We start from the raw sequence: 27,053 nt of genomic DNA on the forward strand, positions 1-27,053 counted from the left end.
AATTGAAGGAAAAAGCTAAGTGTTCCTATTCTGATAGAAAGGAAAAACGTTTTAGACATTAGTTTGTAAATGGTCAGTGAACGGCTACCATAAAAAATGATTATTTTTATGTAGGTTGTTAAAAATAAGCTTCTTTGAAATTTTCTTAAATAAAAGTTATTTCAAGGTGTAACAACCCTGTGGCCTAAATGTGCTATGATCTATTCAAATAATCAAAGCACATAAAACTGAGCATTCCTTTTCAGCCAACTACGTGCATTTCACTACCTGAGGCTCGTGCAAGCTCTACAAAACTTATTTAAATGCCTGGCAAAAGCGGTTAAGTTCTATTTATATGTGCATCTTTTGGGTGGTTAAGATAAAAAAAAAATAAAAATTATTCTAGTTTAAATTAAAGTCCGCTTTTCACTTAAACAGCTTGGCAAAAATCCTGAGTAAAATAGCATCTTTAGTAATTAAATCACATCTTTCACCATTTTCTAAAACAACTGTAGCATTAAAATCCTGGGTCCATGGGCACGAGGCTGTATAGTTAAATAAATGTGCCTTAACATGGTGTACAATTTTGACTATTATAGGAAATTTTGGAAAGGCCACATGGATACAGCACCCTTGGACTGCTCATGTAAGGGCACTGACCCGATTGCAACTCCCTGCAAGACACAGCAGAGGCCTTTCCCTAGGACAGACAGGTAAGGGTGAAGGGATGGAGTAGAGGAGCTTGGCCTGGTTTGATATATTATTGGCTGCTTGACTTTGACTTCAACTTTACCAATCCCCAAAGCACGACTGCATCACGTTATGACAATGGCTGCTATTTCTCACAAACATTTGGAAGCATCCAGGCTAATTAAACAGTGGCACTGGGGAATCTGTAGCAAATCCTTGATACGTCTGCTACTGATTCGGTGCCTGAGCAGCAGACAGCTCCGTGTCAACTTAATATCTCTGTATTAATAAAAGTAACTTTACCCAGGGGAGAGGAAAACGATCACCATTCAAATACACAAGTGTCCTGATTAGCAAAGGACAAGGGGGAAACATTTTCTATATCACCATGGAAACTTAAATAAAGGACCCATAATTATGATCTAAATTCTGGAAAGATAATGAATACATCTTGAGATCTGCAGATGTTGTGTAGCATATACATATTTCTAGCAACTTCAACTCAATTACTTCTTGCAGCATCTGTTTTATAAATCAACTTCCCACTGCTCATAAGGAGGCATGTGGGATTACTTTTTTTCCCCCCAGAGGAGACAGTGGGGGAGGAAGGAGGGTGACCTCTTTTTCTGGTAAGGTATTTCAAACTACCACTATTTATTCAGAAATTTCAAACACCCAAGCAGTTACAAAGTTAGCTTACAGGCATCCAGATACACTAAGCTAAAATGCATGAAATAAATAATTCAAGATTTCTCTGCAGTGTTCCAAGTAAAAAGAATAACTTATCATTTGCTCCAAGCTTACCTAAGAAAAAAAAAATCACTGAATAAAATACATAGTGTAGGTGTGAAGTATAGATGTACTACATACATCCTGTGTGCCTGCGTGGTAAAAAAAAAACCAAAACAGCAACAAACAACAGTCATTTTGGCTGAACAATGAAAACTGTGCAAATGCCAAATTTCTGTTTTTCCTATACATTTAACACTGCCCTTGTGTGTCCACTTCGGTCTTAAAGGTTTTGATTCTGCTCTACGGAAGTCAGGGAGAGTTTCAATGGGAACATCACCAAGCCCTGAAGGAAACAGAAATACTGTACAAAAGGAACGTATTTGATCACATAACCAGACAATATCAGTGCATCTATGCATAATGCATACACCCAGCGCATCCCAGGAGCACTCGTTGCCATGTTCTTTCCTGTTCAAGAAACAGTCACACAGGCCTGGCCTTAAAATTTTCATTATCAGGATGACAGAGAGAAAAAGTGATCTGTCACAGCTCCCACCTCAGCAAAACCCAGAACCGCACAAAGAAAGAAAAGGGCTTTCCTTCTGGAAAACTGGAAAGGTCTGCCGCAAACTAGGGATTTGTTAAAGCTTCTCAGAAAAAGAAGGAACATTTTGTATAGGGAACATGCAGCAACACAAGTGGAGTTGCTCCCACCAATTCCTGTGCAACTATAGCTCTGTAGTTGTCGTCAGTTTGGAGTCTTCTTTTCTTGCTCTTGCTGTCACAGCCACGTGAACTGGGAGTCCAAACTGAAGAACGAAGTAATGCAACTACCTGATTTACAGGCTTGACTGAGGAGAGCACCCAATCCAAACCATTCCCCTAGGCTCCAAATTCATTTAAAATTTATGGAGTAGACCATGCCTCTATACATGCCATTATGGCCAAAGAGACTGAGCACAGTGACCAGGCACCACTGACTAAAACCTACCAATTATTTATTAACAAGGAGAAGACAGTCTTCAGGTGAGTTTTCTCCTTGCACCCACCACTATGTGTTTTTGTCCCTTCCTGCTAAGTATAACAACTAGGGAACCATTTGGTGTCCAGTGTTACAGGTGAGGTTTGCCCCTCTCTGCTGAGTGTCAAACTGACAGTGCCCTGCTTTCTGCAACACCTCTTCATTTGTCTTCACCCCATGACCAAACCAACTGGGAAGCCCTTTGAGGCAAATGCATTCAGGTGTTTGCATGCAATGCAGGCAGAGAGAATCACAACTTGGAAGCCTTCAAACCAGGGGATATTTCCAACAAAAATAATTAAAAAAAAAAAAGGGTAAAACAACAAAAAAGTCAGAGAGGAATCAGAAAGAAGAAGACATTATTTCTCTCTCTGACCATCAAGCACCTCTATAGCGGAACAACACACCAGTCAGAGCAACACGCTCCAATTCTGTGCACTGCTGTGCAAAGAAATAGAGAACTGCCCACAGAAAACAGCATGAAAACCAACATATTTTCCTGTTGTTTTCTTCCTACTTCCAAATTTGGACTTCAAAAATAGGCACATGGGATTCAACTTCAAACTGATTCTCACTGTGCTGTCTAAGGTTCTTCTGTGGCTATAGGAAATGGCAGCCAGGAGGCTGAACCACAATCGTTCCTGATATTCCCAATCACCTACTTTACATTTTACATGTGGAGTAAGTATGAGTCAGGCTTCATTTATGCTACTAGGTTCTATTAGCACAGGCGCAGGATTTGTGGAGAAGTGGAAGAAAAAAGAGATTACACACTATAGGAGACACAGCTAAGCCAGGAAACCCCCTGGTGTGGATGCAGTTACATCCATGAGTCAGCCTACACCTCTTTGACAGCACAGGTTAGGTTGTTTGTAGAAAACATGCAGCTGCAGAGGCAGAAAAGCACCTTCTGTCAGCAGATGTCACGTCTACACCGGGGACACTGCAGGGCACAGGTGTAGCTGTGTGTGCTCTGGGGTGTGGGGCTGTAAATGCTCATGGACTTGGAAACTAAACAAAGTGCTGGATGCCAATGGCTGATGAAGTAGAAAACACTGTCCTTTCTTTCCAACAAAAGAAATAACTTTCACTTGTATCACTATTATTTTTATGACAGTTTTCCAGGCAGCTTTTGCACCACCATGGGTTGAATCTTTTCAGGTTCCCCATCCATCACCTCTTCTGTTTGTTTGCTTGGCTTCTTATAATGCAAGGGAGTCATTTTGTAAGCTTCCTCCAACACATTTAAGGAAGTTTCTCTGAATGGGCACTAGGTCCTTTCATCTAGCAGGAATCAAACTGGCCAAGGAAACGTTTAGGAAACACAGGTCACTGAGTCTTGTTCCTCTGTAAAGCTGTTTCACTACTCCACACTCACAACCTGTGAGACTCAGCGTGTGCACATACCATTCATAGCACCCAACCACCAGCTTCACACCCACAAGCCTTTGCTGGCTGACTAACAGGGTGGAAACGAACTCCCTCGAAAGGATATTTGTTTGGATTTGCTACAGATAACAACTGCATTGCAACAAAGCAGATATTTATTTTCCCACTGATTTTTCTAATTGAAACTTTGTTTGCTGCCAGAGGGTTGATTCACCACAGTCCCCCTTTACCACTGCTGTAACACCTCTGATACCACAGCACTCCTGGGAAAATCACCAACTTTGGGAGCAGCAGAGGGTGAGGATGTGGTGCAACAAGACTCACATGCCTTCAGGACCAAGGCAGTCATCCAAAAGGGACAGCCCTGTCCTGCTCCCCTTCCCCTCTTCCTCTTGTTTCAGTTTTAGCAGTCATAGGGCCAACTCACCCGATTCAAAAGTAATAGGGAAGGGGTTGGTAACTCTTGGCTGAAGGAACGGGCTGGTCCAGTTCACCACACAGTGGCTTGTTCATGGGGCCAGGCATGGGAAGCAACGCTACTGTGTGATAGGGGAAGGACATTGTATCTCAGCTGCAGTTTTACATCAGTTACTGGCAATTGTAAAACTCAGGCCCAAGGGTTTTATAGCTACATTATTTATGGCAATAAGTCTAGACCCCAAAACTGACCCTGCAACACGGAGTTTCAGCAAACCTCAGTGCTCTCATTAATCCAAATTCAGGGCTTTCTCGTCAGCAGCACCACCACTCTCATACTATTTGCTGGAAAATACTCCCACACAGATTATGCTGCCACTGTATAGACAGTATGGGCTTGAATCTCTCCCAGCCTGAGGAGAGGAATGCCTCCGAGTGCTCAGCTTGGGGTGGGGCAAATCCTCAGGCACAGTCCAATGAGTCTCTCCAGGGATGCTTTATCTCACATGGGTACTGAGCTCTCTAAATAGGGGAGCACCTGCCTGGACATTAGGGAGCTTTTAGGCAGGGCGATGATGCCATAAGACCTATTTTCATTAGAAGGGATTTTCTACAGATTTTGCTATAGACTGACCTAGGATTCAACCAAAGGCATTCATGTTGGTCCGCAAATAGGTGCTGATGAAGCCTCCCTAAGTAAATCTGTGAAAACTGCATGAGAATCACACAAATAGCATCTGCAGAGGTACAGTCCAAACACACCTTCCTCGTTACCTGGAAGGCCCCCACAGCCCAACAAGAACATCCACTGTCTTTAAAACTGCACACTTTTACCTCCATGACTGCAATCTCCCCATTTTCTTTCATTGCAGTCTTCCCCCTGGGTTACTAAACCTATTTCAGGAGCCTATGAGGCCACACAAAATGATGGCTGCTACCACCAGGTCCTCACAACAGCCAAAGATTAACTGGGCACAAGAAAGTCATATCCACACTCCAATCTGGCAAGGAGTGGAGGTCAACACCACCTCACCTTTTGGCAGAGTGATCCTGTTTCATCTAAGCTTACATTAATGGCTTTTGTGCTGTTAAGCAATGCAAAGAGATCAGGAGGGAACGGGAGATGGATTATCCATGCTTTCACTAAGCACATGCAGGCCAAACTAGCAACAACTGCAATGCAAAAAAAACCCCCACACACATCAAAAAAAAAAAAAAAAAAAAAAAGACAATCAGTACTACTGTTTGTATCAGCACACAGAAATACTATGTCCCAGCATTGCACAGAATGCTGCTAGTATGCCTGCACGTAACCTCCACCACAACACAATGAGATCATTCACACCTGCCTCGTCTGTAGTAGGAGATGGAAGGTGAGGAGGTAGGGTTTCTAGGAGAGAGGCAGCATTTCCCAGATGCTGCCAAGATGCTGTTTATTGGTAAATGAAGCCTCTTGAGTCCTAAACAACCTTCCCAGAGGAAGATAGAGTCGCAACTGCCATATGGGGAGTGGGAAGAGGATGTCACTTAGCAAGAGTGGATCAGAAAATACATGCACAAACACACACGCTCACACACACAATTTGTTCTGTAACTGCTCTGAACAGCAAAATCCATTTCATCCTCCCAAATACATCCTTCTCCATACAGCTTATGCAACCTTCTAGATGACAAGAGGAGATGACAAGTACTCCTGAACAGATCATCCCTTCTCATGCCCCTAGGGAGACAGGCAAGAGAAACCTCTGCCCACCAAGCAAGGAACTTGGTGAAAGCCCATACTACTGATCTACTGTAGGCTGACAAAAGTACTGTGTCCAAAATCCCTGACTGAGGATGAACAGCAATGCTGACAGGCCCGAGACAGAGCTGGCAGTGGTACCATCTTTGAAAATTTGTGGTTTGAACCACTCTTTGGCTTCGTTTCCCCAGCTGTAAAGCTGACACACCGCAACCCACCCTCCTTTCAGGGCTGTTGTGTAGTCTCATCACCACTCACTTCTGGTGTCATGGATGAAGATCCCTTATACTTTGAAACGCTGAAGAGACAGAACGGCAAAGGAGTACTTCAAATATAAATAGGAACACTGTACCACCTTCACAAGGACAAAAGTCTGTGCACAAACACTTTGAGTGGTTCTGAATTTCCCAGAGAGAAGGCATTCAATGCAAACTCACGTCTGCACTTCACTTCATAAAGCTGCAGACTTGTACCGCATTCTTCAGAGACCAGATGCATGTCCCTAGTCACATTTGTGCTTCACCCCACTCGAGCTGCCAGGAGTATTTTCTGTGAAGTTTTTTTTTCTCCACTGTCTGCCTTTGCCTTCCTTCACTCAGTCCTTGTGGTGCTATTGACTCAGTGTAGCCTCTTTAAGTGTCCTGCTTGGAGTACAGGCACTGATTTTTATAGGGCTACATTCTGGCTAGAACACTGGCTGTCTCCATACCCAGACAGGTGATAAAATCCATAAACATTTCACTTCTTTACATGGAGATTGGCCATCTACCTATTTTACTCTCAAGTTCAAGCAGAAATTTAATTTATCACATAATCAGTATCTTTTTGTTGTGGGTATATTTTGCTATATGGGTTTATAGGACCTAATGAAAATTCACTTCTTGCCTAGGATTTCCTGCCCACATGGAAAGATCATTTACTGAGGTCGGGAGTGTTCATATAGAGCAGAAAGAATAATTTCCTTTACTACAGCAATTAGTGGCAAAAATCAATGACCCCTGTGAAGCTGGAGGCCAAGGTAACAAGATGCAATAGTGCTTTCTAGTTTTAAAAACTCCTAGGGCCTCAGAGGTGTGCCTCTCCTTGTACATGTATTGAGGAGCACTATCCACCCATCTAGGCAAGATTCCTATTAGGATGTCAGACTTCTTAGCATTCCAAGGTCACAAAAATTATTTTAGTGCAACTAAAATGCCATCTTTGGCTAGCATTGAGATTGTCTAGTTGATGGGGGAAAATCTCCAAGGACTTCTTGCAGTTGAAGTGTCGTGCTCACCTATATATTACACCAGTGTTTATGAACACAGTGTCAGACAGCTCGGGAGACTCTTCCATCACAGAACTTGCTAGGCAAAAATAGTTCAGCTCTGATTCAGAAAACTCAGCTCTGCTGCTGTGTCTGTCCCCATGCCTTTTCAGGGCAGTGTCTGCTGAAATTCCTAACTTATTGGTCACTTTGGCTTTTTCTTTGCAAAGGACATAGGCCCTGAGGAAGAAGTGGGCTAAATCCATTTCTTTCATGGCACAGTTAGTGCTGTTCTTCACCTTTCTCATTATTACTGTTTTTTTCCCTATAGATTCATGCTGGGAAGAGGATGGACTGGCCACATCTACCCCTCTGCTTGCAATGCACTACTTTTTGGTGTGGTTTATTGCTCTGCTGTTGTGCTTTTTTTTTCTCTCAATTTTTTAAGCCAAATGTGAAATGATGGATTTGGCAGCCACACTCTTGCCAGCCACCCCCAGTCAGCTGAGCAGCAGGATTTAAGCCACAGGGGGATGCAAAGGCTGGTCTCTCTCTGCTCTGCAATGTGAGACAGTTTATCAGAAACACTGAGGTCAGACAACGGACACGGGTCTGCAAGAGCAAGTTCATCTGTATTTTTAAAATTCACAACTACATCATTTGCAAGTGGCGGCAGGGATCTGCATGCACTGCCTTCCTATCCCTAACTTCTTAAAACAAACACCTGGCATTGCAATATTTCCTGAACTCCCTTCATTAATAAGCTGTGAATCAAAAGCACCCAAAGGTAAAAACTTTTCCTGCGTTTGTTGGAAACCTTGCTACAACTTTACTAACATCATTTAATTACAGACCAGGGCTCAGCAGCAGCCAAACCCGCACCCTGTGATTAGCATGCCTCACAGTGTCTGACAGAAGTTTTACTCAAGAACCCAAAAATTTCATTGCTCAAACACTTTATTAAATCCCTAAGACTAAAAATGGTTTTCAACAATGTGCACGCTGCTTTAGAGCCTAAGAAAATCTACTCTGGGAGTTAGGAAACATATCCTGGGAGGCAAAAATATGATCAAAAACATATTTGGTAAAAAGGAGAAGGGGTAATGACGGTTTTTAGCTACAACTTTATTTTATTTCATCTCAGAAGTATGCTGTCAGTTTAACAGAAGGGAACATCTGTTGGATTTCGGTTTGCATCTCTTTTAAAAGAGAATTATTCTCATCTAGAGCTGTGGGGTTTTTTTCCCTAAACCCAATAAACTATATATTGGAATGACCTTGTAACAAGTTTCTGTGGCTCTTTAATCACCAGTGGCTGCTAAATGAAGCATATCTATTTTCTCTGTTACATTACTATTGGCAACCAGGTCTTCAGTAAGTGCCCAGAAATATTTCCATGGCAACAAAAAGCATTCAGTTTTGCTACTGTTTTGTGCCAATTTAGCTTTAAAATATTCTATTGTGGAGAGAAATGTGGTACATTAAGTGAAATAAAGTCAAGATGCAATGTTCTGAAAAGAATATAAGGATAAACAAGAAACATGTATTTTGCAGAAATGAAGGGGGGGAACCACCAAATGAAAGGGAAAATGTTCAAAGCTCGTTCTGATGCTACTAAATGGCTTTGCTGAATGTCAGCAAGTCCACACACTTGCTTACATTGTCACTCAGGGTTAGGTAACAAAGCTAACAGAAATAAGGATACCTCAAATATCTTCTCTTGATCATTTTAATCCATGACTGAAATTTTAAGTTGCCAGGGTATTACAGTCTCTCTGCATGTCTAGGTTACCATCAGAAGAGTTCACACTCTTGATGTTAGAGAATGAATCTAAAGGGAAAAGAGGAAATAAAGAGTTGAAAAATAAAATATAAAGAGCACGTGTGTTTTGGAAGTGAAAGTTCACTTAGAAGAACAAAACGAGTTCTTTCACATCAAAGAGTTTGTGGAAGACATTTTCAAATCACAGTTCAGCACTTTCTCTCCCATTATACAACTTAGTTCTGAAAAAAAAAAGCATCAGTTCCCAGCCCTCTAACCCTCAACCAACCAACTTTATGACTATGAAGTATTAAAACCATTGGATGGCGCTTTGTGCAGCGCATGGCAGAGATTAAAAGATTAAAGCCTATTTCAGAGCATTTGGAATGATGTTCCTTCTGGTGTAAAAAGCTATGCAATGCTCCCTAATGGAGCTATGCAATGCTCCATGTGGAAGCAGAGAGCTCTAGGAAGCAGCAAGGGAGGTGCTGGGGAGCTCTGAAAGGCCAGCCTTCCTGCCCACAATGGCTCCAGGGAGCTTACTGAGAAGGAAAACCAATAAGTATTTAGAGGGACTCCAACAGCAACTCGATCAGTACCTGCTCTCAGTTGGGAGAGAGGTCCAGGGCGGCCCTCCCCTTTAGCTGCAGTGATGGGTTACTCTGGCACCTGTCTGTCACTCTAAATCTCTCTCACCAGGAAACTTCATCTGGTCCATCACACACTCCTAAGGACCCCCTTTCTCAGATGTCCCTGCAGACAAGCCTGCAGGTGACAAGCAGCTCTGACAGTGACAGCAGCCCATTCCTGGCTCCCATTTCCCTAAGAGCTCACCTCCTTTCCTCCCATCCACTATCAGCAAGGGTGTAGTCCAGAGACAGGACAAAGATATGGAGGCTACCACTGGAATGATGCATTTGGCACCTTGCTGAGCCCCAGGATTTGCTGTGAATTGCTCTAGCAGCCCCTCTTGAGGGTGTACAGACTCTGCAGGAGGAAGGTATGCCCAGGATAGCACTTGTCAAGATTATCCCTGGCCCCAGCATTGCCTGAAAGGACACTATTTGCCCTGCTCCATGACTTCTGTGCACACCCTAGGCACATAATCCAAGCACACACAGTAAATCCAGCCCTGCAGCAGCATTGACTCGATCCCTATGAACAAACCCTGGGGTAGGATATCAGACAGGAGATGTATAAGGATACCAGAAGGTAGAGGTTGGACTCCAAGAGATACAGCTCTGAGGTACTTAACCTGAGAACTGGCAATGGTTCATTTGGAACATTAAACAAGCAGTCCCAGTTCGGGAGACAGAATAACAAGACCAAAAGCTCTTTTTAATTATTTACTCCATGGCCATAACATTGTGAGAAATAGTAATAAAGAAAAGAGCTAATTTTAACATTCATTAAAGAACACCGTCAAGGTTTATACCCTCTCAGTCTGATATTCCTATTAAATTCAAAAACAAACAGGTTGATCTTCCACAGTCTGCATAGAAAAGGCTAAATATGTAAGACTTTCCTAGAAGCCAAGAGTGATGAAAAGCTCCTGGTCATAATAAAACACACATTTTCAAGAGCATCTACTGCCTGCTTAAAAAAAAAAAAATAAAAAAATTTAGATATTTGAAGCCAAATTCTGAAAATTCTCAGTGAGTCAAGTTCTTCATCAGCTCCATATTGCAGACCCAGTCCCCCCACTCCCCTTTCCTCCCTTATCCCCATTCCTGGGATGTTTGTAAAGAGCAACTTTATCCCAGCAAGACCCAAGGATGGTGCCAGCAGGACTGCAGCTTTCCTGTGTGTAGTCAGGACATAAATCGCCATCAGACCTCTGTGACTCAGGAAACTTTCAGCATCACTAATGGTGATATAGAGGGAGTACAAGTCACAAGGCTGAACTCAGCCCTGAACGCCATCGTCTGAAAAGCTGTTCCTGTCACTTAATGATCAGAAGTCATAGTTAGGCCTATTTTAAACTGAAAATATGAAACTCAGTTCTCCTTTCCATAATCTCCTGCCTGCTGTCCTCTTCAGTCTTATTTGAAAAGCCTGTGGGGGTGGTGGGAGGGGAGGAAAGCGATTTGGGAGCCTTTCATCCATAAAATCATGAGATTTGTCTGGTTTTTTAGTACAGCATTTCACAGCACATGGCACAGTAACATCTTGAGATTGTTGGCACAAAGAAACAAGGTTTGAGATTATATATATCTTTAATAGCAATGACGCAAAGGCAGATGGTTCTCAAAGCAAAGGCTTAAGGCTAAACATTCCCTTTGAAGGGTCCTTCTACAAGAAACTAAACGGGGGGGAGCAAAACACTCCTTGCTGCAGCAACAGGGCCTGATTGCCTTCTAATACGCAGCCTTTCACCCTGGAGATTTCCACTTACTTCAATGAAATTAGTCTCACGAATGAGAGAAGAACTGGAAAGGTTAGATTTTTCTTTGGGATTTGGGGAGTTTTATTTTAGCTGTGGGGAAACAAAGACAACACAGAACATAATGAGCAGATTAGCAACTAAATCAAATCAATACCAGGAAAAGAATGGTCTGGGTAATACTGTCAGGGTGCATGCTGGCTGCTTACCTGCAAAACTTGCCTTGTCATTATTACTTTTTAAGGAGCCACCCAAGCTGAGGTTGTGCTCATGACCTCCCATCCTCATAGAGGGCTCACCTTCTTCCTCAGCGATGGGAGGAAGCCGATCAAGTGGCTGGAGATCTTCACTTGTCCAGTAGGATCCATTGGTTGTCAAAGACCTGGTGTTTTCAACACAGTGTTCTGGCAAGGTGCTGGTATTTTTAACCCGTTTTTGCCTCTGTGGACCCAAGTCAGAGCCATGAGGGAGGTTTTGCGAAGCAAGATCAATGTAACCATCTTCTCTAGGATATAAATATTCCTCATCCCAGAGGTCCAGGTCTTGTTCATCCTCTGATTCCTCAGAATAATCCTCATAAACTCCTCCATTATTCTCCAAGTCCTGCTTCCTCTCTTCTTCTGACTTACGACCCACTCCACTCAAATTCAGCAGTGAAGCAGATATAGAGTCTCCTGCTTGTTGGAGAGCTTCATATATTTGAGACATCCAAGAAGACAGTGGCTGAAGGAAATTCTGAGCAGCCTCAGAAGCCATGTTTAATACTATGCCAGTATCTGGTGATCAGTTGTTCAGCTTTGCCAGCATGTCACTTATAATTCAGGGAGCTACAGAATAAGCACCATAAGAGATTACTGTAAATTGCTTGTCCATCAACACCTGTCGACACACTATCTACGTAAGATGTCTAGAACTGAGAGGGAAAAATGGAAAAAGCACTTCTACCCATTGAGAATACCACTAGAAATCCAGAAATGATGGACAAATTACATATATTCCTGCAGAGATCTGGAAGGCTTTTATTCAATTTCTAAACCTTATAAAGAAATAAAAACACAGAACATTGGAACACAAGTACCTTTTCGACGTGCACACATTCTGGTTACAGCTGTCAACAGACCTGGTAAAAAAAAAAAAAAAGTACAAAACAACCTGCAATCAAAAATCTCAAATAGTATCCTGGTCCCAACTACTACCACATCCTTAGTATTAGCCTGTCCAGGTGAGAAAATCGAAGGGAGGACAGTTTGGGGAGAATTATGTTTTGAGTGAATAAAGCCAGAGGCCCAAAGGATACAGTACCAGCCCATGGCAGACAACTATCTCAAATGCATTGCTGAAGAAAGGCTCTGAAAAAGCTCTCTCTGCCCACAGAGAAACACAACACAGAGTTGTTTCACCTTTCATAGAAGTGAAAAAAGAAACAAAACAGAGGAGGTGGAATATTATAGGTATGAAATGACTGGGAACAGAAGCAAGTTAACAAAAGCACTGGTGTCATGTCAATATGATGTTTTCTCAAAATTCATCTAAACTCTAAATAAAAACATAACTTGCAGAAAGTTAACATGCCTTTTTGCCTGATATACATCTTCCCACATTATCACAAGACAGATATTCTTTTAGGAACTCTGAGAAGAAGGAGAAACCTACAAATAGGATGATGGCTTTAGGAAGAAAGAATTAAATAGTTGCAGATTTTAGACTAAGAGACAACCAAAAAGAAGCAAAAAGAAGTTTCAAAAAGTAATACCAGTGTCTTGCTGAATCGATAGGTCTAAAAGCAATCAAATCATAAAAGGGTAAATACAATGTAAGCTGCAAGAAAACAAACTCAGCAGCAATGTGTGTTACCTGTGAAATGGTCTCCAGAGAAATGTAGTGGGAATTCCAGTATTTTGGATTTTGAAATGGAGCAAGGACTAAGGAAAACCCACCTTGCTTGGTAAGCAGCTCTTTTACAGATGAGATCAGTGACTTAATAGGACTTTACTTTTTAAAACACCTGTGCCAAATAATTTTGTTCAGTGGACTTATGCTGCAGACACTTCTAACAGGTTTATTAGCAGCTTCAGTGTGTGCTAAGAATTACAGTCCTTGCAAGGGCAGTGAATGAATGTAGGTTACTAAAGCCATTTTAAAAGCTGATGGCTGTTACAAACTCTGTGCTCAGGGCACAGACTGTTCCAGGATCCGTCTGTCAGCCGCCGGCCTCTGGCTCAGCCGCCGGGACCCGGGTACAGCTCCTGCCATGCATTAAATCTTTGGCAAGGAACAGACAGTGTCATAGCCCAACCTCCCAGGTGAGCTGTTCCCTTCACTGACTCTCCTCTTTCCAACCCTGCCCTTGGCAAAACCACTCTGCTTTGTGCAACTTATTTTCTCATAGACCTAAAGAGATTACATGCTCCCAACAACACATTTTCAGCACACTGCAGATTTGCTACTGGTAAATCACAGCACCAGAGAAGCCACTGAGAGGAGACTTCTTGTAACTACTTGTAACAGTGGGGGTATCCTAGACATGGAAGGAGATAAACTCAGATGGGTAAGTCCTGGATACTAGATAAATCTTTAACCTGCCATTTATTTACAGGCAACAGCAAATGAATCTCTGACTTCTAATGAAATCGGCCTCCATCTCAGGAGCAAGACTCATGACAATAGTAGCCCTCAGAGGGATGCAGGTATCCAGGAGTGATAGCTAACCAACACAGATAAAACATATGGGTGCTAAAATGAAGTGCTGATCTGTTCTAAAAATCAACAGAACGTAGCCTTGTGATATTTGCATAGGGAATAATTAGATCCTCTTGTTATTAGATTTATGAGCTAACACCTAATTGGTCCAACAGAGCCATCCCACTGCTCCTGGATGCTGTGGCTGACTGCACCATGCTCAGGCAAACATCGTGGTCCTGCACAAGAGACTCCGACACAGACGGGTTGGTAATCACAACCATAAAGATGGAGGAAGTTTTCAAGGCAAGATTTTACTTTAGCGAGGGAATTAATGCAGTGATTAGCAGCCACCTGCAGGGCTTGCATGTGGTCACCCAGTCATCCAAAGTGGCAGATAAAACCTGAACATGAACTTTCATGGACCAAGTAATTGCCTGGATCACCTTGCTATAAGTAGGTTGGGGGAAAACACAATGCAAACACATTCGAATATTCACATTCACAGTTCTACCCGAGACCTGGATATTTGTCTGGATTAAAGCCAGACAACCCCTACAAGTGCTTTGATTTCAGTTTATAGACAATGGATAGACACTGAACTACATTTCACCCAAAAATTCCTAACCATTTTGCAGTAACACCTGCAACTCACTCACGCAACTTGCAACTCAGTACCTATACAATCCCTACAGCCAAAAGCAATGCCTTTTCCAGGGTGCCTGACTCCATTTAGCCGTTGCTTGGCTTTTCCTCCTCTCTTCTCCCTCTTATTGAAGACTCCACAGTCAGTGGAACAACTGGAGTTCAACTGAATTATAAATCATTTATTTTTGTTCTTGCAGCAGATGGATAAAATGTGTAACAAGCTGCAGACAAGTTTAGGCAGGCAATGATTTTAAAAACTCAACAGAGGATCAAAGGGGGCTGAGCTGTGTCACAGGCTCGCTGTTTCCCAGGAGCTCTCTCCCTTAATTAGGAGACACTGCTCTAACAGGGTGTTTATGATATATTTCACAACATGGCCTTTTCAACATAACAGATTTTTGCTTTTGAATTCTCTAACAGTTTTGACTTGCATTAGAAGGGAAAAAAAAGTAAAATAACTGAGAAAAACATAAACTGTGTGGAAATAAAAATCCATTTCTTTTCAAAAGTATTCATCCAAAAAAAAAAGAGAGAGAAAAAAAGTTTAGCAAATTCACTTCGAGTTCCATCTTCTAAAACTAATCATCAGAATTTTCACACCAAATCACATGCCTAACTCAAAGTTGTTATGCTTTTTTTCCCCTCCTGGAAAATCAGATAGCTAAAAGGATCAATGTTAAGCTTCTCACAGAAACCATCATAACCTTTACTATAATCTATATTCCCTTGTCTTGATAGGATCGTTATTCCTGAGTAGCATTCCCATTGAGAGGTGCAATTACTGTATGGCTAAAAAAAGACTATGAGCAGAATTTCAAACACTACCACAATGCAGAGGTTTGTAATATTACCAAAGTGTCTTTCAGTCTTCTTGATATGTAGGTTCCTAAAAAAGTGCCATCAGATGTGCATTTCTTACAATTTCCCTTATTCAAGCTGTTGCAGAGCATGGGCACAGACTTCCTTTGCTTCAGTCACTTTTTGTGTGGCCCCTGCAAAAGTTTTCTACCAAGCTCCTCCCTTGCAGGGAGTCTTACGGAGCACGGGTTGAACATAGTGTCCCAAAATATAATAACTGAACAATTTTTAAGTGAGTTCTACTCTTTCTGAAATACCAGATGAGGAAGAAATGCACAGACTCATCTCTCTGCCTGGGAATGCACCAACCCCTGTAGAGACACAGAAAGATGAAACCAGCTTCCAATGATCAGGAGACATCTTTGTCACACCACAGTTTTAGAACAATGTACTTCTTTTACCACTACCAAGAAAACTGTACCAAGAAGCTTTTTTTAGCAGTTTGGGCAAGTTGCTGAATCCACTTGTTCACAACTGGAACTCTGAGCACCATGTTGAGTCTCTGCTTTCAACAGCCACACTACATGTGCCTACGTTCCCAGAGGAAAGATTCCTGCCTTCCCCACCTCTCAGGACTTTTAATAAGGACATTGATAATGATTTACACCTTTCTTTCCCGATCTCATACAAAGAGCATCATGCCCACCTGGCCTGTCACAGATCAGATCCATGGACAGAAGCTTTATTTGTGCGGGCATCGAGGAACAGCAGTGTGACAGACCCACCATGAAGCCCTGCTCCAAGCTTAGGGGGGAAAATCTAAACCAAGGTGTGAATCTAAGCTGATACCCAGAACATCAAGGGTCTGTGCAAAAGGTAAGGTCATTTTGCTGTTCATGAAAGGAGGAAGTAAGAAAGGCTTGGAGGGCTAAGATTATTTAATAATTCTTTTTGAGCTACTGAAAACTATTAATGAGCCTGATCCTCCTTTAAGACTAGAACCCAATTAGAACACATTTAAAATAGCAGAGGGGAGATTGGAAATGTACTCAGATGAAGGCAGGCAATAGCAACACTGGGCCAAAAAATCCTCTGTCCCAGTTCTGAGAACAATCTGGACTCTTTGCTCCTCTTGTAGTTGCCAGAATTATATCTAACAAGATGCTAGCAAAGCCCTTCCACCCTCACAGTGAAGGATAACCAAACATTGCTGTGATGAAAATGTATTTCCAGTCAAAATTGTCGCAATGCCAACCCCAGTCTGTGCACTTGGAGCTGTTCAGTTGATTGGAGCCTCTTGCAGAAGTGTTATGAGGCAAGTTCACAGACAGTGCCCAAGGTTCACATCAACTGTGAGCGCCACTACTGACCAAGCTTCCCTAAGGTAAAAACAAAACTGAAATACAGAACATTGATATCTTTTTGGCCTTTGTGCTATAAAAATGCTATTTAGGTAGCTGAATTTAACACCAAAAAAAAAAAAAAAAAGAAAAAAAAAGATAAGACAGAGGCACTTTCCAAGTGATTATGTGCTCTGTAATAATAGTTTTCAGCTGGTGAATCAGAAACTCCAGGGCATTCAAGGAAAATCCAATGTTTTATGCCAATAAATTAGAAACATCTCATTGGAAACATTCACGGGTTACAAATTAACATGGCAATAAACCCACTGCTGCAGTGCATTGGTCCTGCAAGCCCCAAAAGGGTGAAGTGGAAACAAAGATGAGATCAGACAGACAGCAACGTACCCGGCTGCACGGGGTTCAGCCTACGCAGAGGAAGCCTGCAGACCTATTTCTCACTCCCAAATCATCTCATGTCTTTGCAGGCAGTTCTCTAGTGATGCTGTGCCAAATTAGCTGTACAAATTGATACCCAAATGACAGAAGTGGTTTTGATCAGGATATTTAGCTCCATGGTGTCTCCTCCTTTCTTCCCATTCCTTTGTTCATGTTCTTCTTTTGTCAATAATAATGGCAACAATTACTGATCCTCACAGTTTCAGTGGGACAGGGAGAAGAGGAAAGGGATAGAAGAAAAAAGGAATTATGCAAATGTGACATTAAACATTCAAAACTGTGGAGCCTTTTTCAAAAAATCCAGGTCTCTTCACCATACAGAGTATATAATGATAAATTCAAGAAAAAAAAAAAGTGTTCCTGGAAGACCAATATCCAAATATTGTGCTCAGGAATTCCACCAGCAGTGGGGCTGAGGAGCTGATGGTGCTTTCCTATGCTGACCACTTCACACCTTTGGTTTTGCCCAGTCTGTAAGACCTCCTGAACTCAGAGGTGTGATTTCATGTAGGTCCAGTGTGCCCAAAAAAACAGAGGATCTGTGAATGTACAGATAGATATTGTTGCCACCAAAATATTAATACAAAACTTGATCAAATTTTCAGGAGAGAGAAAATAGAAACACGTTTCTTGACCATAATATTTGGCCTGGATATATGAGAGAGCCAGATTCTGACTTGGCACTGGTGTTAACTCCAGAGTCACTCCACTGAACATCCTTCAAATCAAAATAAAGCCCTTTGCATTTAAAGAGCCATTTGTCACCATAGGCACAAAAAACTAACAGCTCTGTGCCAAGTAGTAGTACAAAAAGCAGCAATGAATAACATTATTTATACTTCTCCAACTGAGGGTTGCAAAAAGGGCATACAGAAACCCACAAACCATTGGTGTATTAGAAAAGTGGTGTTAGTAGAGGCAACTGTGCTCTTTCAGGGTAAAGGAGTGAGAAACATCTGTAATTACTGGATTAGGGGAATGAAAGAGGAAACCTGCAGTCAGAAATTACAGCACATTCTGTAATTGAGCTGCTGTCATTCACTGGCTTGCATGCAGACAGAAGAGCCAAAAGGAAATCACAAGTTCAAAAGGCTGGAGAAACATCAATTTACACCACCACTCGAACCCACCCACCTGTGCTGTCAAGCTGTTCTGCAGAGCAGACCCCGTGGACCGAGTCTCCTCCCCGCCTGAAATCACACTAGCCAGTCTGCAGCAAGTGAACAAGCCAGGGTCAATCAGAGCAATTACTTGCATGGAAATTAGCAGTGGGAGAGCATGTCTAGCTGTTTAACACAATGAAGATATTTTAGAAACATTTTGAGGAGTCCCTCAGTTACTGTTATTCCTTCCCCCACGCACACACTCCATCCTCACAGAGCCTGCGGGAATTGCTCTGTAGGGACCACCATCGAGCAGTGCAGACAGAGCTGTCTGGGAACCAAAAATGCAGTGGATGATTCCTGGTTATCCACCTCTGTGTGCACACATGTGTCTGTAGTTTCCATCTCCTTTCACTTCTACTAAGTCAACCACCAGTCCAGCTGGACATGCTGGGAGGCTGAGGGGTCACAGGCAAAACCAGACCTAGGTTGAAAGGATTTAAAGGAATTTGGAGCCATAGATCTGATTAGGCAGTTGTCCCTACCAGCTTAGGAACTGTTCTCTCAGCTATCTCTTATCCTTCATTTACTTCAGGCTCTCTAACTTCTAGGGCAGGCATCAGTGGCAACAGTCACACTCTCCCATGTCCAGCCACTCTTCCTGTGTGCCTCTGTAGAAGCAACTGAGAGAAAAAGCACTCTGGAAGAGTGGCTTCATTTGGGTACTGAGAAACTTTCCTTTCACAAGCTTCTCTCCACTCCTGCCACTGGCTGGTCAAGGAACAGAACGCCCTGGCTGAGCTACATATCTCAATTAGGTGATGTGATGTGGATAACTACAGGCTCATTTTCAACCTGCACTTGCCAAGGATAGTGGAGCTACTGGGTACCCAGCATCAGAGTTACAAAGACCAACCATGACTGTATTTCTTTGGAGAAGTACATTCCTGGGTTTTCCGCAGCTTACCATTGTTTTGGAGGAAGCCAGCACACTGTGCATGCCAGACTGGTGCTGTCACACTCACCCACATTATTTGCTCCTAAACATGAAGCTTTGCTTCTGCTGTCATATGACAGTCCCAAACACTGCATGTGACTGGTCGCCAGGGCAGTACTGACAATGAAGGTCAGCACCCAGGCAGCACTGCTAACATTCCTGCCCTTGGTGAGTGTTACAGGTGTTGATGCTTTCCTTGCAGCCTCAGCTATGGGAGATGAGTGGTTTATATAAGAACTGCAGCTCCGTTTATTTATTTAAAGTGTGCTGCTAGCCCCAGAGGCTGGAGCAGTGGCTGAGCAGAACAGCTTGAAAACGTGAACTGAAAGCACTCTCGAGGTTGCCAAAACAGAAGGAAAAATGGAAAAAAATGTTCCTTTGAACCTCATGATGTTTATGCTGTTTTCACATATCAGGAGTACATCCTTAACATCACAAGTGTTCAAGGCAAGGCACAACTGGAATATTTTTGCATAAAGCACAGTCAGGAAACTACGATTTCTTTCCCAGCCTCAGGTCACATCATTATAAAAAGATGACTGTATAGAACAAAGAGGGCCCTTTAGTTTTTTGAGTCTTGGCACTGAAGTATATGGTTAGATACAGCTCTTTGCACAAGGGTTTGCACAGTATTGTCTCATGTTTCTGTGAAAATTATTGCACCTGTGAACTTTTGAAGCAAAGGGCTCCCCAACATTATAAACACTGTATGTAAGAACATAATCACCATTTCTTGGTCCTGAAATTCACGCTACAGAAAGGGATACCAAACCATCACAGCATCAAAAGGTCTCACACGAGACCTCACTGACCTCTGCCAAGCCTTTGCTCAAGGGCAGGTCTTCCTTCCTTGTGTGGAGACACGATTCAAGGGGAAATTTCACATAAGCACACTCTCCCACTGACAGAAAGATCACCAATGCTGTGGGGAACCACTCCAGCTGACTCTAAAGGTGTGGTATTTAATTTTTCCCTCACTTAGGAGTTCTGCACATGACCTACTTCAAGGCTCTACATCACTCCAGGCAGGCCAGGACTGCTTCATGCCATCATCACTTCCTCCTGCACATGCTTGGGTGCAGCCAAGCAAGCTTGGTATGCTTTGTGCTACTCTCCTGTTGGTTATGTTGTTACCAGCTTCTCTACTAAGATTTGCAGCCTGCTCTGAGCTCTACTTTGCAGTGCCAAGTGCATCCTAAATGCTGGCCGTGTCCGGATGAGTTCCAGCCCTCCCAGTGAATGGACTCCTGCAGCTGAGTGAGAAGCAATCAGGGCAGCACATTCCTGCTCAAGAGATGGACTCATCACTAATGTCAATGAACCAGTCAAGAACAGGATCCACAAAAGCCTCAAGTACCAAAAATCTGCTATCCATTGCGTCCCAGCAATTAAGAGTCTTTGTCCTGAAGTCTCTTGAAAGTTTTTCAATGAAATCTTCATTTTCATAACAATCTTTTCCTTATCTCATTCCTTTCATAAGGACACAAATTGTGCAATTAGAATTAAATCAGGAACAAATCAGCCAGATGTATCCTAGAGCCATGACGATGGAAACACCAATTTCATTCTGTTACTTGCCTTGTTCTGAGGTCAGGCTCTATACAGAAAAGCAAAAACAACAACAAAAAAGGCTTCGACATTTAACAACGCATTTTCTGAATGTCAGCCTGTGCACCTGCAAAGTGCAGAGTAGACAGGTTTGCTTATGCTTCTCTACCAACTCTCCACCACTAGGTAACTCAAAACTTAACTGGATCCAAGGACAAGAGAAGCAGCTCATGCACAGAACACATACACAACTTCTCAGGCCACAGCCTTCAGTTACCTCTGCTGTTGCAAGCTGGGATTTATCCTACAGTAGATGTTACAGTCATGCCAGAGGGATCAAAATTCAAAACGCCTTCTTTCCTATTTAAACAGTTGTGAAGCTGATAGTCATAGCAGACAGATATGTTCTAACCACTCTTAATTCCAGATGTGGAGAATCAAAAAGCTTTCCCCACTTTGAGAGCTTAGAACTGGGAAGAGCAACCACTAGTGGGATTAGTGTGGTAAAGAACAGCAGAGTCCTCGGAATCGGGATCTCCTCGTAACATACACAGCTCACCAGAAGAAGTTGAGAAGAGGAAAAGCGAATAAGTTACCAATAAGTTACATGTTACAAACCCTCCCGTCCCGCTCCTTTCTACCCAGCAAAGTCAGATTCCGAATGTGAAGCAAACTATTGCTTGTCAACACTGCTCTTGGGAGAGCTCCCTCACCAGGCAACTGCCGTGCTAGAAACAGCCTTCCCTGGCTTTGCAGCCCGAGCTCAGCCTCCAGGTTTCTACATTCGCCATATGACACTCACTGTGTTAGCCCAGGGTTTAATATATTCTCTCATGCTGCTGTCCTTTAAAAGCATTGGCATTTCCTACACACATATTCCATATTGGCTTTACAAGTATCAAAACGCTACGGTGAAATTTAAACTAAATATAGAGATGATATTTTTAAATAACTCTTTGCTCCAACCCGCCGAGCTGATTTTATTTGAACAGAAAAAGCAGACTCCAACTTTAAGCTCCAATTGTAATTAATGATTACAACACATTCCTCTGCCGTATCAGATTTAGCACCTCATTAATGTATGTGGTATTTTGCTAGCATGGCACAGCTGTAGTTAAAGTTGAATTAGTGTTTCCATTATAAACCCATGTTTTCAAAGGTTTATTACTCAGACACATGAGATTTAGTCTGAAATGAAAATTGCTATTGAGAGTGTCAGCTGGAAAGCAATTTCTTGTCCTTTAAAATCTGGTAGCAACAAAATATTAAAAAAAAAAAAAAGCAAGCCACCCTGTTTATTAATAATTCACATTTTAAAAAGTATTGCAAATACATGTTTACATGATAGTCTGTGACAGCTCCATAGAATGTCAACACCCACACGCTCCTAGGAGATGTGTCATCTTACAAACCGAAATAAAAGCCACATTTTTACACCACTTGATGGGAGGCGAAGAGAAGGGGAAAAAGACTTAAAAATAATATTGACAAAGGAAACTTATAAAAAAATATATAGATTTTGTTTAGAAACATTGAAGTTAGGATTTTCAGTGGAGCGGGGGTAGGTGGGAATCATTTCAAGTGCCATTGGTATTTGTACCTTTTTGGGTAATAAATTTAACAAGACTTAGTCCCACTGAGTTCCTATCACATGTGACATCCAGGCCTTTGACATGTCCATAAAGCCTGGAGCCTTAAGGTATGACCAGATCATGCTCTTTGCAACAGCCACGCTGAGGCACAGGGCAAAATGTACAACAAAACAACCTTCCAGGGTTGGGATTGTGTCCTCCACGCTTTGGGATTGTGTCCTTCTCCAACAGCTTTAAGACTGAACCACTGAGAAGGAGAACTTTTAGTTGGGAGGCTTCTGAAGTCTCTTCTTGGCTGATTATTTCAGTGATTATAAGCTTATGACACACAAATTTACATAGAAAGACATAAAGAAATTACCAAATTCCCAGTTACCATCATTACCACAATGGATGTGTTTTTGATGGCTGAGAAAAATTAAAATGTTATTTTTGTAACACGGTAAAATTCCCAGTTATTTTGACTCCAGGACTCATGGGTTTACCCGAGACATGTTTCCAGAAAACAACAAACACATGAAGGAGTGTGTAATAGCTACTACAAGAAAATCAGGACATGCAAACCCTTTGCGAGCAGAAAGGCACTGTCCTTACTCAAAAATGTTCACATTTTGCTCTTCACTAGATAAACAAAACACTCCCACAACAGACAGAGCAGGGAGTGTGCTTTTTTCCCCCAATGTTGCCTTCCATTTTTCAAGAGATTACTCCAGACAACAAAGATAATGGGAGCATATCCATATGATCGACTCTGGGAGGTTACTATGGACTATGCAAAATCCTGCTGTTTTCCACAAACAACCTGAGAAAGAGCAAATGGGTCTGTCTCTGTCCTCCCAGCGATCAAAGCCTCAAGAAGATTCTGTACATCAAAAGCAGTGTAATACTGTGATACTTACCAAGGCCTTCACAAGCTCTGGACTTCTCTTTGTAGTGTTTTCTTTGCCCTTGTTCCAGGCATGGGAGCCCACCTCTCTTTTCAAAGCAAAACTTCTTGTTGATGAAGTGGAAGAGGACTGCAGGGAGGATAATGAAGGCTCCAACTGCAGACAAAAACCCAATGGCCCCAGGAGTAACTAAGAACAGAAAGTCAGAAAGAAAACATCAGCACAAGCAGGAAAACTACCCAGAGGAAGATGTGGTTTAACCACAGCTGTATCCATGGCTCTGCTTTCCCATCCTCTCCACAGAAGAAACAGAAATGAAATCCAGCAGGACTTGGCTTTGTGTGAAATGGATGCAACATCCGCATTGGTTGAGTCTGTTGAGAACATCAACAACAAGGTACATAACATATCAGACTTCTTTCCAATTAAGGTCTTGATTTCTGCTACATGATGAACTGTAACACAGGAAAGACACTGATTTTAATAAACTTTAGTATGAATGCAGAATTCCACCAGCTTCAACAGTGGCACTCTCCCTCTATACTGCAAAAAGGATGCAGCTGAGAAAGGGCAGTTGGTCATTAAATATTTCTACACAGCTAGAGGCAAATTCTCAGGGGAGACTGCAGGGAGGATTAGCTTGGGAAGGTGAAGGCCCCAACACCTCCATTTCAATTTGTGTATTTTCTTTAAAACCATCAGATTGCACATAATGGTAATCACTAACTTCATTACATTAAGAACAAGGTTAATGTATAGCCTATGATCTTCATTCAACTGTTACTTTACCCTTAAGTAAGTACCATACTACATAATTACTATTATTTTCTGCAAAAAACCCCAGCCTCCAGCTCAGGTAATTCAGTTGAGCTCCTTGAGTGTCAGAATTGGGCACAGGTAACGAGCACAGCAGTTTTGCACTAGCTGGTGCCCTAGCCCTGTACATCAACATCCCTATGTCAAACTGTAAAGAAACAATCTGATTTCAATTTATCATGTTCTGCCTGTGCCACTGGGTCTGCAACAAACCGCAGGCGCCAGCAAAAAGCTTTTAAAGCCATTTCACCTCTCTCACACATATCAAAATGCCAAAACAAGGGACAAACACTACATACATCATCTGATGTGGGTGGCAAGGGCACACGTGTCAAAAACTTTCAGTGCCATCTGCAAAAAAAAAAAAAAAATTGGCTTGTTATTCTGATAATTACTTCACCAGGGAAGGGGTGAAGTTCAGCTGTTCAATTCAAGTCAGAGACCCCATAAAAATGAAACATCAGCAGCATCAGTGGCACACCAGGGATGCCTGTGATTACAAAGCAGCAGCTCAGATGAGATGAGCGGGATGAAAGGATGTAAACAGCGCCAGACCTGCCTGTGAAACATCCCTCTGGGAATTTATAAGACTTGACTCAGCGAAAGACTTAGGCTAGAAGAGCTACACTGTCTCCAGTTACAGCCTTGATAGTACACAGTGGGACGACAATCTAGGGGATTTTAAAAAACTAAATTAATACCAGCCAACGTGTCTCAATTGGAAACAAAAATCACCAATGCATAGCAGCGGCCCACATGAAAAACGGATGAGTGGTTGGGACTGAACCCAGAGGAATATGTGTTACACAAACTCTGGAGGTGGCTGTGACCTTTCTCACTCCAGCCTAAGGGAGGAACAGAAATATGCACTGAATTGCAGCAGCTTAAATGACAACAAGATCAAGTCTGCATTTCCATTGCTCTCTTCTGCATGGGCACAGACACTTCACAGAATCAAAGAATGGTTTGGGGTGGAAGGGACCTTAAAGACCATCTCATTCCAACCCCTCTGCCATGGGCAGGGACACCTTCCACTAGACCAGGTTGCTCAAAGCCCCATCCAACCTGGCCTTGAACACTTACCCGGCCATTACTTCTCTGACCTCCATGTGCCTCACCAGCACTAAGCAGGGTCCATGAAGACAGTGGATCTCCTTGCCAGCACTGAAATTTGAAGGCACATCTCCCCTGGATAATTTGGCAGGCACATATCAGACCTATTTTCCCCTTACACATCAACCCAGGGAGCAGGGCTGGGGATGTGAGAGTGGCTGAGTGATACATCAACTCTGGCTATTTTCAGCTGCTGAAGTCACCATAAAGTGGCTGCTGGAGCCAAGTATAAATCAGAGGAGATGAGTGTAAATTAAAGTAGCCATAACTCCAGAATATACTTGAAAGCCTGGCTGAGTCCCATCACTGACTTGTCCTATTTTTGAGCATAGCATATGTAGGAATAAGGATTATTATGCTCTACCTTGCATATAAAACACATGGATCACCACATGTCTTGTGAGTGCAGATGCTCACATGTGTGTGTCTGTGTGTGTTTCTGTGTGTGAAGCTGCAGCAGGGATGTTGCAAACTGACATTCATGTGTTGAAGGCTCTATGTGAGTGATTTCACTGCAGAGGGTGTGATATGGAGGGGTGGCAAGGATGCCACTGTTATTATTTATTAAACCCTTCCATGAAAACCTCAGTGAGCCCAAGGAGACACCAGGGTTTCCCCTTCTCAGACAGAGTACATGCAAGCCACTAGTCTTCTTAAGCACAAATTGTTCAACACATGCTCTGAAATGCTACACAACCCCCAGCTACAGAAATCCTCAAAGTGTCCCTTTCCCCAACAGACCTTCACAGTTCCTTGCAAAATCCCAGAGGAAAAAGCAGATCTTTGACTAGACCAGGCATCCTGAAAGAAAGTTTGGAGACAAATTATCACCAGCTATCTACCAGCTCTAAAGGAACTCAGAGTGGCACAACAGTGTTATTGCCTGTCTAATTCTTGTTTCCTGGTCAGCTACAGAGGAACAAGAAGGCAGCAGCTCAGTGCAGGACCTGGGACAACCCTTCAGCCTTCCCTTACTTCTTGGAGCAAAAATTTAAAAGGCATCTCCTGTCAGAGCTCACAAAAGGTCCAGCATCAAATTCCAGCAGGAAGCTTTCAAAACCAAATACTAACAACTGTCCACACAGAGGCAGAGTTTTTGGGAGCACAGACCCTGCATAGACCCTCGCTGTACAGCAGACAATCAGCCTGCTACCAACAAGGGCTGGGATCCCTCACTCACCTCCCTTCAGTGTAGGCACCAAGCAAAGAGGAAAGGTGCCCCAGAAGGACCACATCAGCTCTGCCAGGAAGTGACATCTCCTGCAGAGATGGCTCCTGCAGCAAAACCATAGTGTCCCTCTCCTAAAGATGGTCTGTCTGACTGTGAGGAGGTGGCTGGGACTTCTGCAGCACGAGGCATAGGAGCTCGTACATCCTATCCCACAGCTTTATGGAGAAGTTTCCTTTTCTCTCACTCACATTATCCGTGCCAGATACTAGAAGTTTGTTCCACACTGTCTCTGAAGGAGGGCTGTGAGTTTCCACCTGAGCACTGTGTCATGTACGTGGGTAGAAACGCTAAAGTCTGTGCACCTGGCTCCAGCTGGAAGCTCGTATCCCTCTGAGAGGGGAGTCATGCTGGCTCTCTGCTCCTGCATCATCAAGAGGAAAACATGCTGCACCTGCACACAGTCCTGACCATTCTCAGCTCTCCTCTCAATCCTCAGCTGAAGGGCTTTCTCTGCAGAATTGAAACTCTAGGATAAGTCTACG

General features: G+C 42.8%; 1 protein-coding gene across 4 annotated transcripts in view; it reads right to left on the reverse strand.

The window, feature by feature from the left end:
* The window catches only part of SYT16 (synaptotagmin 16), a 109,614-nt gene that overhangs the window by 33,576 nt on the left and 48,985 nt on the right, over positions 1-27,053 (reverse strand). Inside the window, exons 1-3 of one of the 4 annotated variants that reach the window (XM_027716705.2) lie at positions 23,424-23,510; positions 12,439-12,480; positions 11,660-12,187 (exon numbers count right to left, since the gene is read on the reverse strand). In XM_027716705.2, coding sequence (XP_027572506.1) covers positions 11,660-12,116 — 457 coding nt within the window. In that variant the 5' untranslated portion in view covers positions 12,117-12,187; positions 12,439-12,480; positions 23,424-23,510. Of the gene's footprint in view, positions 1-11,569; positions 12,188-12,438; positions 12,481-23,423; positions 23,601-27,053 lie in introns of those variants that run through there. The other 3 variants (XM_027716703.2, XM_027716704.2, XM_027716706.2) reach the window with 3 other exon arrangements.

This window comes from Pipra filicauda, unplaced genomic scaffold (assembly GCF_003945595.2).
Source record: "Pipra filicauda isolate LSUMZ 115617 unplaced genomic scaffold, ASM394559v2 scaffold151_size3305965_pilon, whole genome shotgun sequence".
Lineage (NCBI taxonomy): Eukaryota > Metazoa > Chordata > Aves > Passeriformes > Pipridae > Pipra > Pipra filicauda.